The 17,725-nt window shown below is 41.4% G+C and overlaps 1 protein-coding gene across 2 annotated transcripts in view; it reads left to right on the forward strand.

The window, feature by feature from the left end:
- The window catches only part of smpd3 (sphingomyelin phosphodiesterase 3), a 36,997-nt gene extending 23,826 nt beyond the window's left edge, over window positions 1-13,171 (forward strand). For both annotated transcript variants that reach the window (XM_014124358.3, XM_014124359.3), the window contains exons 3-8: window positions 2,922-2,997; window positions 7,479-7,637; window positions 7,800-7,889; window positions 8,848-8,911; window positions 11,865-12,024; window positions 12,545-13,171. In XM_014124358.3, the coding sequence (XP_013979833.1) occupies window positions 2,922-2,997; window positions 7,479-7,637; window positions 7,800-7,889; window positions 8,848-8,911; window positions 11,865-12,024; window positions 12,545-12,646 (651 nt within the window). In that variant the 3' untranslated portion in view covers window positions 12,647-13,171. The remainder of the gene's footprint in view (window positions 1-2,921; window positions 2,998-7,478; window positions 7,638-7,799; window positions 7,890-8,847; window positions 8,912-11,864; window positions 12,025-12,544) is intronic.
- The last annotated feature ends 4,554 nt before the right edge of the window (window positions 13,172-17,725 follow it).

Here is a 17,725-nt window from a genome sequence, read left to right on the forward strand (position 1 = left end):
ACAATTCCTGACATTTAATCCTAGTAAAAATTCCCTTCCTTAGGTCAGTTAGGATCACCACTTTATTTTAAGAATGTGAAATGTCAGAATAATAGTGGAGAAAATGATTTATTTAATGCCTTTAAATTGTTTAACTTGGGTTAAACGTTTCGGGTAGCCTTCCACAAGCTACCCACAATAAGTTTGCTGAATTTTGGCCCATTCCTCCTGACAGAGTTGATGTAACTGAGTCAGGTTTGTAGGCCTCCTTGCTTGCACAGGCTTTTTTAGTTCTGCCCACAAGTTTTCGTTAGGATTGAGGTCAGGGCTTTGTGATGGCCACTCCAATACCTTGACTTTGTTGTCTTTAAGCCATTTTGCCACAACTTTGGAAGTATGCTTGGGGTCATTGTCCATTTGGAAGACCCATTTGCGACCAAGCTTTAACTTCCTGACTGATGTCTTGAGATGTTGCTTCAATATATCCACATAATTTTCCTTCTCATGATGCCATCTATTTTGTGAAGTTCACCAGTCCCTCCTGCAGCAAAGCACCCCCACAACATGATGCTGCCACCCCCGTGCTTCATGGTTGGGATGGCGTTCTTCGGCTTGCAAGCCTCCCCCTTTTTCCTCCAAACATAACGATGGCCATTATGGCCAAACAGTTCCATTTTTGTTTCATCAGACCAGAGGACATTTCTCCAAAAAGTACGATCTTTGTCCCCATGTGCAGTTACAAACCGTAGTTTGGCTTTTTTATGCCGGTTTTAGAGCAGTGGCTTCTTTCTTGCTGAGCGGCCTTTCAGGTTATGTTGATATAGGACTCGTTTTACTGTGGATGTAGATACTTGTGTACCTGTTTCCTCCAGCATCTTCACAAGGTCCTTTGCTGTTGTTTTGGGATTGATTTGCACTTTTCGCACCAAAGTATGTTCATCTCTAGGAGACAGAACGTGTCTCCTTCCTGAGCAGTATAACGGCTGCGTGGTCCCATGGTGTTTATACTTGCGTACTATTGTTTGTACAGATGAATGTGGTACCTTCAGGCGTTTGGAAATTGCTCCCAAGGATGAACCAGACTTGTGGAGGTCTACAATTCTTTTTATGAGGTCTTGGCTGATTTCTTTTGATTTTCCCATGATGTCAAGCAAAGAGCCACTGAGTTTGAAGGTAGGCCTTGAAATACATCCACAGCGACTCAAACGATGTCAATTAGCGTATCAGAAGCTTCTAAAGCCATGACATAATTTTCTGGAATTTTCCAAGCTGTTTAAAGGCACAGTCAACTTAGTGCATGTAAACTTTTGACCCACTGGAATTGTGATAGTGAATTATAAGTGAAATAATCTGTCTGTAAACAATTGTTGGAAAAATGACTTGTGTCATGCACAAAGTAGATGTCCTAACCAACTTGCCAAAACTATAGTTTGTTAACAAGAAATTTGTGGAGTGGTTGAAAAAAGTTCACATTGAACTTTTACCCTGCTACTAGTTTACTCAAGATGCAAGGAATTCAGATTTTAATTATCATCATTATCATTTATTTATTTTCTAACATGTAGCCTATGTAAAGCACAAACACAAACAGCGTGCACACACCCGCACATGCACCCACACACAAGCGGGTCCTAGACACATGACCATGATTCCCTTCAGGCCTGTTGTCAGTTTTAGAGCACACAGCTACCCAAGCATGGATAAGCCTCTGAAATATTCATACATAGGGACACAGGCAGAGAAAGAGAGAGAAGTGAAAGGAGAGAGAAATAGAATGGGGAACAGGAACAGAGGGTAAGAGAATTGGAAAGGGACCTGCTATACAGACTGGGTCAGGGAATGTACAGTGCATGTGTCAGGCCAAGTGGACAGTGGATGGCTCCAAATCTCTGCGGAGGAAAAAATGTCACAGAATGTATTGTGTTGTAGTCTAAAACGTAGCCCTTGCATTTCATTTTAAAGTCTAGCTAATTGGGCTAATGCTTTACTGTGGTCCTAAGCGTTTTCTATGAGGGCCTTGTCGGTGAGACCAAGCCAAGACTGCGATCCAGTGATTGCATGACTGCACAGTGACTGAACAGAGAGCTTGAGCACACTGTAATCAAATCTAATCAAACCTGCAATCGCCCTGATGACAGAGGAGATCTATTGAACAAGTCCTGAAAGGTCTTTAGATAGATATTTTCTGACACTAGGTAACACTTCAAAACAATGCACATTTCAAACCCACTCAATCGAATACTGTAGTCCATCCCTATTACCTGCACCCAACTGTGTAGGCCACCGCCCCTGACACTCAAAAGCATCAGTCTATCCATTCAGTATAACCATTTTTGGCTCTGGCTCACAGGCCCGGCGTAATCTGCAGTAAAAGCCTCTCCATTCATTCCAGGATCATCAGTGTTTCTATGGCCAATTCGGGCCTGTAAATCGAAACAGTGAGGAACAGACTATCTCCACTGAGGGGATTTCAAACAAGGACAATGTCAGAGTTACGGGTGTTGGAGAGGGGAGGGAGGGTTGTTTTTGGATTGGGCCAATGACAGAGAAAGTGAGGAGCAGAAAGGAGGCTAGAAAGGGGACAGTTAAAAATATATATATATTTTAACTAAGCATGTCAGTTAAGAACAAATTCATATTTATGAACAGTGGCTTAAGGAACAGTAGGTTAACTGCCTCGTTCAGGGGCAGAACAACAGATTTTTACATTGTCAGCTCAGGGATTTGATCCAACAACCTTTCGGTTACTGGCCCAGCGCGTTAACCACTAGGCTACCTTCCACCCCAGAGTGGGCAGCATCGAGACAGAAGTAGGTCTGTAGATGTAAAGGTTACATTAATATATGATATTATGTGGTATTAAATGTTTTCTAATTCACTGTCCAATCTGCTTGTTGTCAGAGATATATAACTTCCTATTTTTCTCTCCCTATTCTCTACAGGTGCAGGTGGGAACCTCTCATCAGGAGCAGAGAGTTGTGGGATACCTCACCTGCACTCATCTACATGCCATTGAAGGTATTTTTAAGTTTATAGTATACAGTACAGTACATGCTCACACACCAATACATTTTTTAGCTTCTTTGCTAATTGGATCCTAGCTTCTCCTCCCTACTCTGAGTCTATGCTGGCTCTGTAGTCTTATGTGAATACCAGAGGTAAATGGAACAAATGTTTGGGAATAAAAAGGGTTTGAGAGTCAAATCATATCAAAGTTTATTGGTCACGTACACAGATTTGCAGATACAATAATACAGTAATATACACACAGCAATACAACAACAATACACATATTATCCAAAAAGTTTTAAAACATCTGAAATATCAAAACCAGCAATGTCAGAGTCCTGAATATACACACAGTTGAAGTCAGAAGTTTCATCCACTTAGGTTGGAGTCATTAAAACTCGTTTTTCAACCACTCCACAAATGTCTTGTTAACAAATTATAGTTTTGGCAAGTCGGTTAGGACATCTACCTTGTGCATGACACAAGTCATTTTTCCAACAATTGTTTACAGACAGATTATTTCACTTATAACTCACTGTATCACAATTCCAGTGGGTCAGACGTTTACATACACTAAGTTGACTGTGCCTTTAAACAGCTTGGAAAATTCCAGAAAATGATGTCATGGCTTTAGAAGCTTCTGTTAGGCTAATTGACATCATTTGAGTCAATTGGAGGTGTACCTGTGGATGTATTTCAAGGCCTACCTTCAAACTCAGTGCCTCTTTGCTTGACATCATGGGAAAATCAAAAGAAAACAGCCAAGACCTCAGAAAACGAATTATAGACCTCCACAAGTCTGGTTCATCCTTGGGAGCAATTTCCAAATGACTGAAGGTATCGCATTCATCTGTACAAACAATAGTACGCAGGTATAAACACCATGGGACCACACAGCCGTCATACCACTCAGAAAGGAGACGCGTTCTGTCTCCTAGAGATGAATGTACTTTGGTGCGAAAAGTGCAAATCAATCCGAGAACAACAGTAAAGGACCTTGTGAAGATGCTGGAGGAAACGGGTACAAAAGTATCTATATCCACAGTAAAACGAGTCCTATATCGACATAACCTGAAAGGCCTCTCAGAAAGGAAGAAGCCACTGCTCCAAAACCGCCATAAAAAAGCCAGACTACGGTTTGCAACTGCACATGGGGACAAAGATCGTACTTTTTGGAGAAATGTATTCTGATCTGATGAAACAAAAATTTAACTGACTATCGTTATGTTTGGAGGAAAAAGGGGGAGGCTTGCAAGCCGAAGAACACCATCCCAACCGTGGGGCACAGGGGTGGCAGCATCATGTTGTGTGGGTGCTTTGCTGCAGGAGGGACTGGTGTACTTCACAAAATAGATGGCATCATGAGAAGGAACATTTTGTGGATATATTGAAGCAACATTTCAAGACATCAGTCAGGAAGTTAAAGCTCGGTCGCAAATGGGTCTTCCAAATGGACAATGACCCCAAGCATACTTCCAAAGTTGTGGCAAAATGGCTTAAGGACAACAAAGTCAAGGTATTGGAATGGCCATCACAAAGCCCTGACCTCAATCCTAACGAAAATGTGTGTGCAGAACTGAAAAAGTGTGAGCGAGCAAGGAGGCCTGCAAACCTGACTCAGTTACACCAACTCTGTCAGGAGGAATGGGCCAAAATTCACCAAACTTATTGTGGGAAGCTTGTGGAAGGCTACCCAAAACGTTTGACCCAAGTTAAACAATTTAAAGGCAATGCTACCAAATACTAATTGAGTGTATGTAAACTTCTGACCCACTGGGAATGTGATGAAAGAAATAAAAGCTGAAATAAATCATTCTCTCTACTATTATTCTGAAATTTCACATTCTTAAAATCAAGTGGTGATCCTAACTGACCTAAAACAGGGAATTTTTACTAGGATTTAATGTCAGGAATTGTGAAAAACTGAGTTTAAATGTATTTGGCTAAGGTGTATGTAAACTTCTGACTTCACCTGTATATTTATAATGGTGTGTATAGACAGTATGGACAGTATATTAATATAAAAGGTGTGTATATAATGTTATGTATTGGCGTGACTTGACTTTAACATTAATCTGAAGACTGTTATTTATCTAATCAACTAACTATATTTAATTGTTACCCAATTAAATTAATCATGTAACAAGGAACTCATATGGGGAACCACGAGAGCGGTTCTTTAAAGAGTTACCATCTCCCGAATTAAACTCTACTTATCACATCTATAAACAGTCAACTTATTCATCATTAACTTTGTTAAAAGTAAATAATAGAATAAGTATATATTTTTTTGTTATTTGTAAACTCAGGTTCCATTTATCTAATATCAGGTTTTGGTTGAAGATCTGATAACATTCACTATCAACAATATAAATAGAGAAAATCTGAAAAGGGTCAAATACTTTTTCACGGCGCTGTATAAATATAAAGTGGGTCAAATAGTATGTAAACATTGTTCAAGTGACCAGTGTTCAATGTCTCTATATACATGGGGCAGCAGTCTCTAAGGTGCCGGGCAGAGTACCGGGCAGGTGGCCTGCTGGTGATGGCTGTTCAAAAGTGTGATGGCCTGGAGATAGAAGCTGTTTTTCAGTCTCTCAGTCCCCGTCTTTGATACACCTGTCGCCATCTGCTAGATGAGCAGGGTGAACAGGCTGTTGCTCGGATGGCTCAGGTCCTTGATGGTCTTCTTGGCCTTCCTATGACACCGGGTCCTGTAGATGTCCTGGAAGGCAGGCAGTGTGCCCCCAGTGATGAGTTGGGCTGATGGTGCAGTTGCCGTACCAGGCGGTAATGCAGCCTGAAAGAAAGCTCTCAATGGTGCATCTGTAGAAGTTTGTGAGGGTTTTAGGGGCCTTGATGAATTTCTTCAGCCTCCTGAGATTGAAGAGGCACTGTTGCGCCTTCTTCACCACAGTGTCGGTGGAACCATTTCAGGTCCTTGGTGATGTGCACGCCATGGAACTTGAAGCTTTTGACCCTCTCCACTGCGGCCCCGTCGATGTGGATGGGGACGTGATCTCTCTGCTGTCTCCTGTAATCCACAATCAACTCCTTTGTTTTATTGACAATGAATCAAATAGCCACCGGACTATTTACATTGACCCCTCCCCTCCATTTGTTTTGTACACTGCTGCTACTCGCTGTTTATTATCTATGCATAGTCACTTCACCCCTACCACTATGTACAAATTACCTCAACTAACCTGTTCCCCCGCACATTGACTTGGTACCGGTACCCCTGTATATAGCCTCGTTATTGTTATTTTATTATGTTACTTTTTATATTTTTTACTTCAGTTTATTTGGTAAATATTTTCTTAACTCTTTCTTGAACTGCACTGTTGGTTAAGAGCTTGTAAGTAAGCATTTCAGGGTAAGGTCTACACTTGTATTCGGTGCATGTGACAAATAAAGTTTGATTTGATCTTGAAGCAAGTGGGGACGACAGACTGAGATAGGGAGAGATCTGAGTGATTGTACACGAGTGTGTGAACACAATAGTAGTAGACAGATGGTGTAAGATGGATGGTGTGTGTAGTAGCCTACTCTGCTTTCTACCTCAGAGCAGATAAATGGATGCATCAAACCCACACACTTGCTCTGCACACATGCTCTGTTCCCATGGCGATGGGCTCAAACTGTTTTAAGAGTCAGGCCTATTTAAAGCCTCTGGTCTCTGGGTCTCGTTTTTTTTCGAAGACAGATCTCCCTGCTATTTTTGGAGCATCCTACACCTCTGAGAGTCTGCTCACTGGGCTAACTATAGAACAAGGGCTATTTCTAAAGACAAATGAAATATAGGGAAGAGAGAACAAGAGAGGTCTTATTATGTTCTAGGTGATGCTTTACACAGTACAAAACCGATCTTTACAACGAGGCACATTCCTATTGCTGCTTGTTTTTCATGTACCATTTTCCCCTCTTACTGCTTGTTCTGTGTGTGTGTGTGTGTGTGTGTGTGTGTGTGTGTGTGTGTGTGTGTGTGTGTGTGTGTGTGTGTGTGTGTGTGTGTGTGTGTGTGTGTGTGTGTGTGTGTGTGTGTGTGTGTGATTTCTGCTTTTACTTCTGTTTATTTTGGCCTTTGCTGCTTATAACCCATGTTTTCATTGTCTTGTTGACTCATAAATGATCAGCATTGAATAGATGTTGTCAAGGGTTCCAGACCACCCCTGCTCTCCCCACACACAGATCTGTTTAGTAGCTTGGTCATCCTTGCTGGCCACAGGGAGCCTCCCCATTCCCCAGCCAGTAGCCCATAGTGACCATTATGCACTGTGCTGTAAATACTGTTTGAGTACATTCTATGTATTTTTTCTCCCTCTTTCCTTGTGATGCAGCCAAAATCCCATCCAAAGCTAAGCCACTCACATTTTGTATTTCCATCCCCCTAACCACACTCCTCTCTCTTTCTCTCTCGCTCTCCCTCTATCTCTCTCTCCCCCCTATTTCTCTCTCTCTCTCTCTGTCTCTCTCTCTACGTCCTTTAGGAGATGCAGCTGTGCGTTGTGAGCAGTTGGATCTACTCTTGGAGTGGGGGACGGATTTCCGCAAGGCAACGTCCCGCCCCTCGGAGGAGAAGGGTCTGGAGGACCAGGTGGCCTTTGATGTTGTCCTCGGTGACCTCAATTTCGACAACTGCTCCTCAGGTAGCTAGCTCTCTGACTGTGTGAAAAGCTTCTATTCTCTGACATCCTGCAGAAATTGTATGTTTGGGTGTTGTACCTATCATTCCATGTATCTGGACTAATAACTGGGGGATCTGGACAGACAAGCCCCTCTTTGTTTCTCATTGTATCCCTCCATTTCAGAAGATAAACTGGAGCAGCAGCATTCCCTCTTTACGCAGTACAAGGACCCGTGTCGCCTGGGGCCAGGGGAGGACAAGCCATGGGCTCTGGGTGAGTGGACAGGAGTTTGGGCTGGTACTGGTGGGAGTGGGTGTGCTTGTGTCAGGGAACTAGGCTTTGTCTCTTTGGCAGAAAATCTGGGAACACATTGTGCAGATCAAAATAAGTACAATAGATTATGAGACATCAGCAATAGTGGCATAAACCTGGAGAATGATGGTCTGGAACTGAATCTAAAGGAGAAGGGACATTAGCAAATCAAATCAAATTGTATTGGTCACATACACATATTTAGCAGATGTTTTGCGGGTGTAGCGAAATGTTTATCTAGGACACACAGTGATGTTTGGAAAGTGATATGTGCTGTGATGGCAGGGAGATGGTAGGATGGATGCTGGCATATATTCAAGCTAGCCAAGTTTATTGTGCACTAGAGCCAACATGTAGATACTGTATATGGGAGTTATGTTAATCACTGTGAGTCACCATGTTCTCCTTCTCATCTACTGCTCATTTAAATGTCGTCTCGCCCTCCTCCTTGTGGGAGACATCATTAGCCTAAGACTAGGTCCTCAGAGGTCCTCATTACTGGTACTGCACATTTGTTTGCTGACCACAATTCTCTAAATGAACATTTTAGAGGTCCGGGGAGAGATCTGTTATGTCACAGAGGAGGAAGATACTGGAGTGTTCATTTTTTTTTCTTCCCAACTACAGTTCATCCATTTGTGTTATTGTTGAGCTCTTGAGAAATTACAGAGAAAACAGGCTTCAGAACTACATGTTCTTTTGAGCTGCCATCCATTGTCAGATTTCGAAATTGGTCAGGTGAACTCAAATTCCTCCCTGCCAGCTGTTCTCTAACCCAGGGGGGGGGGGGTGTGTGTGTGTGTGTGTGTGTGTGTGTGTGTGTGTGTGTGTGTGTGTGTGTGTGTGTGTGTGTGTGTGTGTGTGTGTGTGTGTGTGTGTGTGTGTGTGTGTGTGTGTGGTGTGTGTGTGGTGTGAACAGGAACACTACTGGACACCAGCGGGCTTTATGACGAGGAGGTCAGTTCACCAGAGAGTTTGCAAAAGTAAGTAAAACAACCAGTATCAACTCCCACACCGACATAATAACACGTAGTACATAGAATACATAGCACCCAGCTCGCACCTTTGGTTCCTTGGAAATTGTGGAAACATGTTTTTGGTTTCACATTGGTTGTCGGAACAAAGCCATTTGTTTCCTGACTGGTAAAAAAATTATGTTTTTTAAACATTCTGAGAACAGATGTGAAAATTTCACCTGTTCGACGAATGTGCATTTGTAGGTTACAGGGAGGTTCTGACAACGTTTTACTCTGGTTCCCTGAAAGTTTTCCTGGGTGGTTTTATTAACGCTCTGAGGACGGAAATTATAGGTTATATGAAGGTAATTAAATAACATTCTGAGAACATTCTCTAAATGTTTCGGTATGGTTATATACTACCCATTAAAAGTTTTAGAACACCTACTCATTCAAGGGTTTTTCCTTATTTTATTTTTTAGTAGAATAATAGTGAAGACATCAAAACTATGAAATAACACATATGGAATCATGTAGTAACCAAACAAGTGTTAAACAAATCGAAATATATTTTATATTTGAGATTCTTGAAATAGCCACCCTTTGCCTTGATGACAGCTTTGCACACTCTTGGCATTCTGTCAACCGGCTTCACCTAGAATGCAGTCTTGATGGAGTTCCCACATATGCTGAGTACTTGTTAGCTGCTTTCCCTTCATTCTGCGGTCCAACTCGTCCCAAACCATCTCAATTTGGTTGAAGTCGAGGGATTGTGGAGGCCAGGTCATCTGATGCAGCTCTACATCACTCTCCTTCTTGGTCATATAGCCCTTACACAGCCTGGAGGTGTGTTGGGTCATTGTCCTGTTGAAAAACAAATGATACTGTAGTCCCACTAAGCCCAAACCAGATGGGATGGCGTATCGCTGCAGAATGCTGTGGTAGCCATGCTGGTTAAGTGTGCCTTGAATTCTAAATAAATCACTGACAGTGTCACAAGCAAAGCATCCCCACACCATAACACCTCCTCCTCCATGCTTTACGGTGGGAAATACACATGCGGAGATCATCTGTTCACCCACACCGCGTCTCACAATGACACGGCGGTTGGAACCAAAAATCTCCAATTTGGACTCCAGACCAAACAACAGATTTCTACTGGTCTAATGTCCATTGCTCATCTTTCTTGTTCCAAGCTAGTCTCTTCTTCTTATTGGTGTCCTTTAGTAGTGGTTTCTTTGCAACAATTCGACCATGAAGGCTTGATTCACACAGTCTCCCCTGAACAGTTGATGTTGAGATGTGTCTGTTACTAGAACTCTGTGAAGCATTTATTTGGGCTGCAATTTCTGAGGCTGGTAACTCTAATGAACTTATTCTCTGCAGCAGAGGTAACTCTGGGTCTTCCTTTCCTGTGGCGGTCCTCATGAGAGACAGTTTCATCATAGAGCTTGATGGTTTTTGCAACTGCACTTGAAGAAACTTTCAAAGTTCTTGAAATTTTCCGCATTGACTGACCTTCATGGCTTAAAGTAATAATGGACTGTCATTTCTCTTTGCTTATTTGAGCTGTTCTTGCCATAATATGGACTTGGTCTTTTAACAAATAGGGCTATTTTTTGTATACCCTTCCTTGTCACAACACAACTGATTGGCTCAAACTCATTAAGAAGGAAAGATGTTCCACAAATTAACTTTTAACAAGGCACACATGTTAATTGAAATGCATTCCAGGTGACTACCTCATGAAGCTGGTTGAGAGAAAGCCATGATTCGATATGTGTTATTTCATAGTTTTGATCTCTTCACTATTATTCTACAATGTAGTAAATAGTCAAAATAAAGAAAAACCCTTGAATGAGTAAGTGTTTTAAAACGTTTGACCGGTAGTGTATATATGAACATTTTCTTTACACTTTAAGAACTAAGTGTAAAGGTTATTTAAAGGTTTTTGAATAACTTTCTTAAAACTTTCAAAGAATGTTTTAATAACACATTTAATAACACCTCTAGCTTATTCTGGGTTAACTCTTATGAACTCCAAGGACATATTGAGTAGGACACATGGAAATGAATTTGCTTAGGTATTAATCATGCAAAGATTTTAAAAAATGTACTGTCTATTACGGCTTCAGTGAGATTCAAACCTATGATTTTCTGACATAAAAGAGAACCATACATTCGCTGAACGTTCTGAGAACATTGCTTAAGTCACACCGTTTTTTTTTTACATTCCCAGAATGTAGTAAATATATTACATTAAATAGGACCTGTGGCATGTTCTGTAGAAGTACTGAAATTCCCACAGAACAACATTGTTTCTTTAAAAAATGTTTTTTTTTAACTAGGCAAGTCAGTTAAGAACAAACTCTTATTTACAATGACGGCCTAGCAGGGAACGGTGGGTTAACTGTCTTGTTTAGGGGCAGAACGACAGATTTTTACCTTGTCAGTTCGGGGATTTGATCCAGCAACCTTTTGGTTCCTGGCCCAATGCTTTAACCACTAGGCTACCTGTCACCCCCTGTTTCTTAATGTTCTTCTGAAAGATTTGAGAACATTACTTTACATAGAACCACGAGGAAACCTGTGGGAAACATTATGCTGAAGAGCTTAAATTCCCGCAGAAGAATGTTGTTTCTTAACATTCTCTGAACCGGATGGAGAGCATTCCTAAAACATGACCAACATTGTAATTAAATGTAACCATGTTTGAGCTTTTAGGAAACATTCTGTTAAAGTAATGAAATACCAAGAAAATATACATGTTTTCCCCTTAAATGTTCTGAGAATGTTCCAAAGCCAAGCAACTAACCTGTACCATTCCTAGAAAGTTGCGGGAAGGTTGTATGCAAAATAACAATAGAACAACCCCGCTCTCACCAAGCTCTAAAATATGGTTTTCAGAACGTTATGTGCAGCTGGCTGTTGAAATCGTTAAGGTGTTTTTAAGTAAATGGTTGATTGTTTTCATTGATAGAGTGATGGAGAATGAGGAGGGGAGGAAGGAATACTTGGTGTTCCCTACCAATAAAAACCACTGTCCGAATCAGAAGGGCAGAAAGATCCCCCTGAAAGGCAACGGGAGGAGGATCGACTACATCCTTTACAGTGAGGCGGTGCAGCAGGACTGGAAAGTGGTACGTTCATTGCCAAATATGGAAACCCTGGCGAAATACCCTCAAGATTCCAAGGAGGTTGAGATGTAGAAACACACAAAAGAAGGAGACTGAGCATAACAGCATAACAGCTGATCAAGGCCAGATCAAATACATTGGGAAAGAAGGGTTAGGGTTAGGACAATGTTTTCATCACATTTTGTGTATGGAGCAAAGAGGATTAGAAAACCAAATTACTTTATTTGCATAGGTTGCAAATCTGTGCTCAACAACATCTCGCTTTTCTCATTATGAATCATGGCACTGAACTGCCACCTTGTGATTAAATGTAGCAATGGCAAGAATTCTGAGTGACATACATTTTCAGATAAACCATATTTTCAAGGACATTATGCACAATGGCTCAGAAGATTAGGATTTAAAATACGCTGCGTTGTAATCTAGTATTATGATAACGTGATATAATTAATCTGTAATCCCATAATGTTGTATTATGAAATTATAATGATGTCATGTACCTACTCTCTGTTGCCATCTGTAGGACATTGAAGAGTTTAGCTTCATCACCCAGCTGGCTGGCCTCACTGACCACCTGTCTGTGGCCATGCGTCTGGCTGTGTCCACAGGAGAGGAGGAGCCTTAGGCCCACACCCTTTATACTGCCACGGAGGAAGAACCGGGACGGAAGAGGCAGAGAGAAGGCAAGGAACTCAGGCCTGAGAAAGACAGAGCTTGAAAAGGGAGAAGAAATGGATGGACATAACAAAGAAGAAATAAAGGAGCAGATGCAGAGGAGTCATGTGATCCAGAGAAAACCTGGTGGAGAGAGATAAGAGAGTGGTTGTTGTGTGTGTCAGAGGTCTGGACTGGGCCCAATGCGGACCTGAGGGACTGAGCCAAAGACTCACACACCTACAGGCCACCGTACCATGTATCACCTCTGGTCCTCGAGGTCTATCAGCTCCCTGATGATGGAGTACCAATGATTGACTTACTATCAATAATTTCCTGTATTTAGATACTTTTATGTTTTTAGGCCTCATTTATGTCTGACCTTTTTATGTTTATACTTTTTGGGCTCGGAAGCGTCTAAACTTAGTTCTTTATTTGATTTAAAACGGTGACATGAGACTTCTCTTGACTCATGGAATATAGAGTGTAGCCTGGCTTACTGTGTCTCTGTGTTGGTGTGTTTGTTCCTCTCTTACCTTAACCTCAATTCATGGAACCTCAGCATAATGTCTTTTTTTCTAACTCTTTCTAATGGTTTCTATGGTCGACGTACCATCTTTGTAGGGAGTTGAAACACCCACATTTAATACTTTAAATTTATAATGGAGGTATTGTATGAAAATAACATCTGAAAGGGATATTTTCCGGGCCAATCTGACCGGCATCTCATGTTTCAGTGGTTGTTTGGTTGTTATGCAGAGCTGAGCAGTGAGGAACACCTGATATGATTAGATAAGAGGAACTTAGTTAGGAGGGGGTGGGGGTGGGAGTGGGGGGGGTGGGGGTTCTGCATGGGGGAGGGTAGTGAGGATATCAGATGCAATCCCTCAATAAGAATTTTAATCACCGACTGTTTGGGTTGAAAGCCTGGTCTCCAGGGCGATAAGCATGTTCCCCTGACGATGCAATCTCAAATGCTGCCAATGCAATGAGTCTGCATGAAATGCCACCCTGCCAAAACCCACAAACACACACACCTGCACACTCATTACATACACAGACACCATTGGCACTGATGCCTGCCTCATTTGTGACAACACCTTTTTACTCTCTCACCTGTTCTTATTGACACTGTTGCTATTGCTGGCTGTATCACAGGATGATAAGGGATGTGTGTATGTGTGCAGAGCTGGCTTTGGGATATGTGACGACCCCATGTCCCCCTTTAGCATGGTGCAGTATTTATAGATCTTATTCCTGGTTGTGGCCACAGCAGAGGCGAACGTTTACACACCTGCTTACTTGTTTCAGGTTATGGAGGGATCCTGGTCAGTCAGAATATCTCTGTACTTTAATATGTATGTACTGTATGTATGCCCACCTGGCGTTTCTACTCATTTACTATCACCTGGCTGCTTTTATACGCTCTAAAGCCTCTTTATTATTATTATTAGTAGTAGTAGTATTGGTAGGGTTTATATTTGTGCTTTTTAATACAGTACATGGCCCATCTTGCATTGATCTGTTCCATATTTAGGATGCTGCAGTTCCCTGGTTTAGGAAGCTCATAGAGATAACATCTCCCCTGTGCTGGTCTGACTCTCCAGTCCCTCAGCCTCTCTGCGGTTGGGTCTGTTTTTGAGTCAGGGACTAGGGGGGTCAAGGGGCAGGCAGGGGGACTGCTGTAGCTGCTTGCAAAGTGTTATGATGATGCTCCATGGCTTCTAGTCTCTCCACAGATAATGCATCACATTGCTATCCTTTTGATTTTGTTCTCTATAATAACTGATGGTCACTGATGGTTTTTTAAATCATTTTGTGGGGAATGCTGCTTTGGGGTAGCCTCGTTATCTGAGTGATGTGGCAGGGAATTGGCTCTCTTTTTTAAGCTTATTCAACAGCTCATTTTCTTCTGCTTTAAAAAAAGTATATTTTCCCTCTTTGAATCACTGGCTCTTTGTGTCTTTATTTGAGTGTGGAGTATATGTCTGAAGGAGTCTCATTCACCAACAGTCATTCTTTGCCAAGCCTCCAGTGGAAAACACCACAGAAGCCTTCTGTCTCACTGGGACTTAGGGACTGTGTGTGTGTGTGTGTGTGTGCGCGCGTGTGTGTGACCCAAACTGACCCATAAGTGTGTGTCGTGTAGGTCTTTGTATAGCAAGCGTGCTGAATAAATGTTGCTTTACCTTTGCTGAGCATCAGATACCCAGAGGAAGAGTGGTGGGTTACACAAAGACCAGCCAGCAGTGCGTGCGTACCTGTGTGTGAATTTGTTTTCACAACCTCAAGTTGTGTAACTCATGCCCATGAACATACCACAGCTCACAGCTATTTCATGAGCTTCACTGTCTATGAAAGCTTCGTGTTACACAGGATAATTGTGTTTAGTGCCACATTATATAGGACATAGAAAGGAAATAAACAACTTGTGCATAGAAAGAGAGAAAAGTGACAAGGAAGTAAAACCTTGTGTGTACTTTCCTCCTATGACGTGGACTTCTGCTTTTTGATATCAGGGGAGAGGGGAGTTCTATGTTACACTTGATGAACAACAAAGCACTCTTCGCTGTGACAGAATTCCCTTGAATGAGCTTTTTTGAAAACCCCAAGGAGGGGAGTCCCTGTGAACATAAACCAAAAACAAATAAACAGAGACACAAGACCAAATGTGAGATAAACATTTGGCCATTTTGGCATCTTTTGCCAACCAGAAGGGTCCATAATAATGGCATTCCTCCAAACCAATAACACATGCCTTATAATTTGTATCTAATTTTCGAGGTTATTATTGTTTATTCGAGCTTGATGATATGCCCTATATGCTAATGAGTTCTGCAGATTGCGTGTCCAGTCAACCAAACACATATTTGTTGCTAATAAAAAGCAACTCTCATTTATAATGACAACATTCAGGCATAAATACAGTGAATTTGTGCCAACGGCAATTCTATACTAAAGCCTTCTACATGCATGACCAGAAAGACATGTAGAAACACTGTAATAGGAGGACTTTTAATAAAGAGGGGAATCACCTGCTTGTGTAAAACTTTACATACCACAATATACTGTACGTTAGTGGTGCGTGGGTCATCTGTTTGTTTACCCGCACCCATCTGCAATTGCTAATAACCCATCCACAACCGCCTGACTATACGTGATGAAGTGAAAATCTGAGGCCCACACCCAACCCTAACCATAATCACAGAAAATGCGCTATAGGCTAAAGTCAAAGACTGCAGAACCATTTTTTGAAAGGGGTTCAGGATTTGTTTTTGCCTGATGTTTCTGCTTATAATTTCCGCCATTTTGGTAGGCTGTTTGTTAGTCTATTTATCTATAATTAAATTCATGTAGCTTCTCTTCTGTCATTAAATGTTGCCCTAGAAGACTGAATAAATCATTGCTCAACAGAATCATGTCATCAATATAATTAATGCTTCAATCTAGTTGACATCAGTCAAGTTTTCACTGTCATCTTTCGACGAGAAAAAAACATTTAGGGACTTGGGAGAAAATACAATAATGCAATAAAAAAAAACAGGAAAGATTTTCTGTGCAAAATGTCCAAATGTCATCAGTTTGAACGGTTGTAAGGAAAAAGAAAGCTGTGACAACGACTCAAGGTGTTTCTGCTAAGATTTCAGTTCGGCTTCGAGGTATATTTTATGTAGTTGAAATACTATCAGCTTTTATTATGCTTTTATTAGGTTGACAGCACCTCTACATATGGTATCTAACTGTGCATTGCATTCTCTCAAGGTGCAGAAAGAAAGAAATTATATTTCTCCACTCCTGTTCCCATAAAAATGTTGCCTACATTTGGTGTATAGTTTTACTGCAAGAAACGTTGCATTCTGCCAGAGTTATTATTAAGGCTATGTGAGAGGTTATAGACCTACAGTCAGTGTCCAGATTTCAGTTTCCATTTAACCCATCTAACAGTAGAATAGGCTACAGTACCTGTGACAGTCAAATTTGAATAACACCTCACAATCATCACACATAACAGCCACCAGCACCGCTATCATCCTCTTTTACCACTTGACCAAATCTTTTCCAAACATTACTTTTCTGGCCCTCCCTTCTCTTTATTTTCAACTCTCCTTTCGCAGCTTTTGTCTTATTGAATTCAACTTCGACAGCGTATTTTTTGCCTTTGTGGATTGACATTAACTTTTTCTGCCCGTTCCCAAAATAATTATTTGGCGATTGGCTGTGTAGGCTATTTGGCACGCGTACAGTTAAGCCCTAAAGTTTAGGTTTATGCACTAATACCAGATAGCCTAAATATAACCTGGCACAGAAAATATATTCATTTATTTCAGCATTACAGTACATGAGATCTGAGAAAAATGAATGTTCTTAATGGTTCTTCATCAGCTCTTAAGATTCCTTGGACAACTCTTGCCTGATAAAGAACCTTTGAGTTAAGTGTGGGTTTCTTGACGTAGCATCTACGCTTCTTCAGAATTCTAAAAGGTTCTTGAAATGTATGGCAACCTGCAGATGTATCCCTTTCATACCACACAGCAAATTGGCCAGGTTTAACCTGTAAAAGTCTAAGCCTTTGAGGGGGGGGGGGGGGGGGGGGGGGGTTAAGATGGTCATACCATGGATCATTTAGCTATATGACTTGTAGTTTTAGGAGGGGGTTAAGATGGTCATACCATGGATCATTTAGCTATATGACTTGTAGTTTTAGGAGGGGGTTAAGATGGTCATACCATGGATCATTTAGCTATATGACTTGTAGTTTTAGGAGGGGGTTAAGATGGTCATACCATGGATCATTTAGCTATATGACTTGTAGTTTTAGGAGGGGGTTAAGATGGTCATACCATGGATCATTTAGCTATATGACTTGTAGTTTTAGGAGGGGGTTAAGATGGTCATACCATGGATCATTTAGCTATATGACTTGTAGTTTTAGGAGGGGGTTAAGATGGTCATACCATGGATCATTTAGCTATATGACTTGTAGTTTTAGGAGGGGGTTAAGATGGTCATACCATGGATCATTTAGCTATATGACTTGTAGTTTTAGGAC

Source organism: Salmo salar, chromosome 10 (genome assembly GCF_965601325.2).
Source record: "Salmo salar chromosome 10, fSalSal1, whole genome shotgun sequence".
In the NCBI taxonomy this organism is placed as follows: Eukaryota; Metazoa; Chordata; class Actinopteri; order Salmoniformes; family Salmonidae; genus Salmo; species Salmo salar.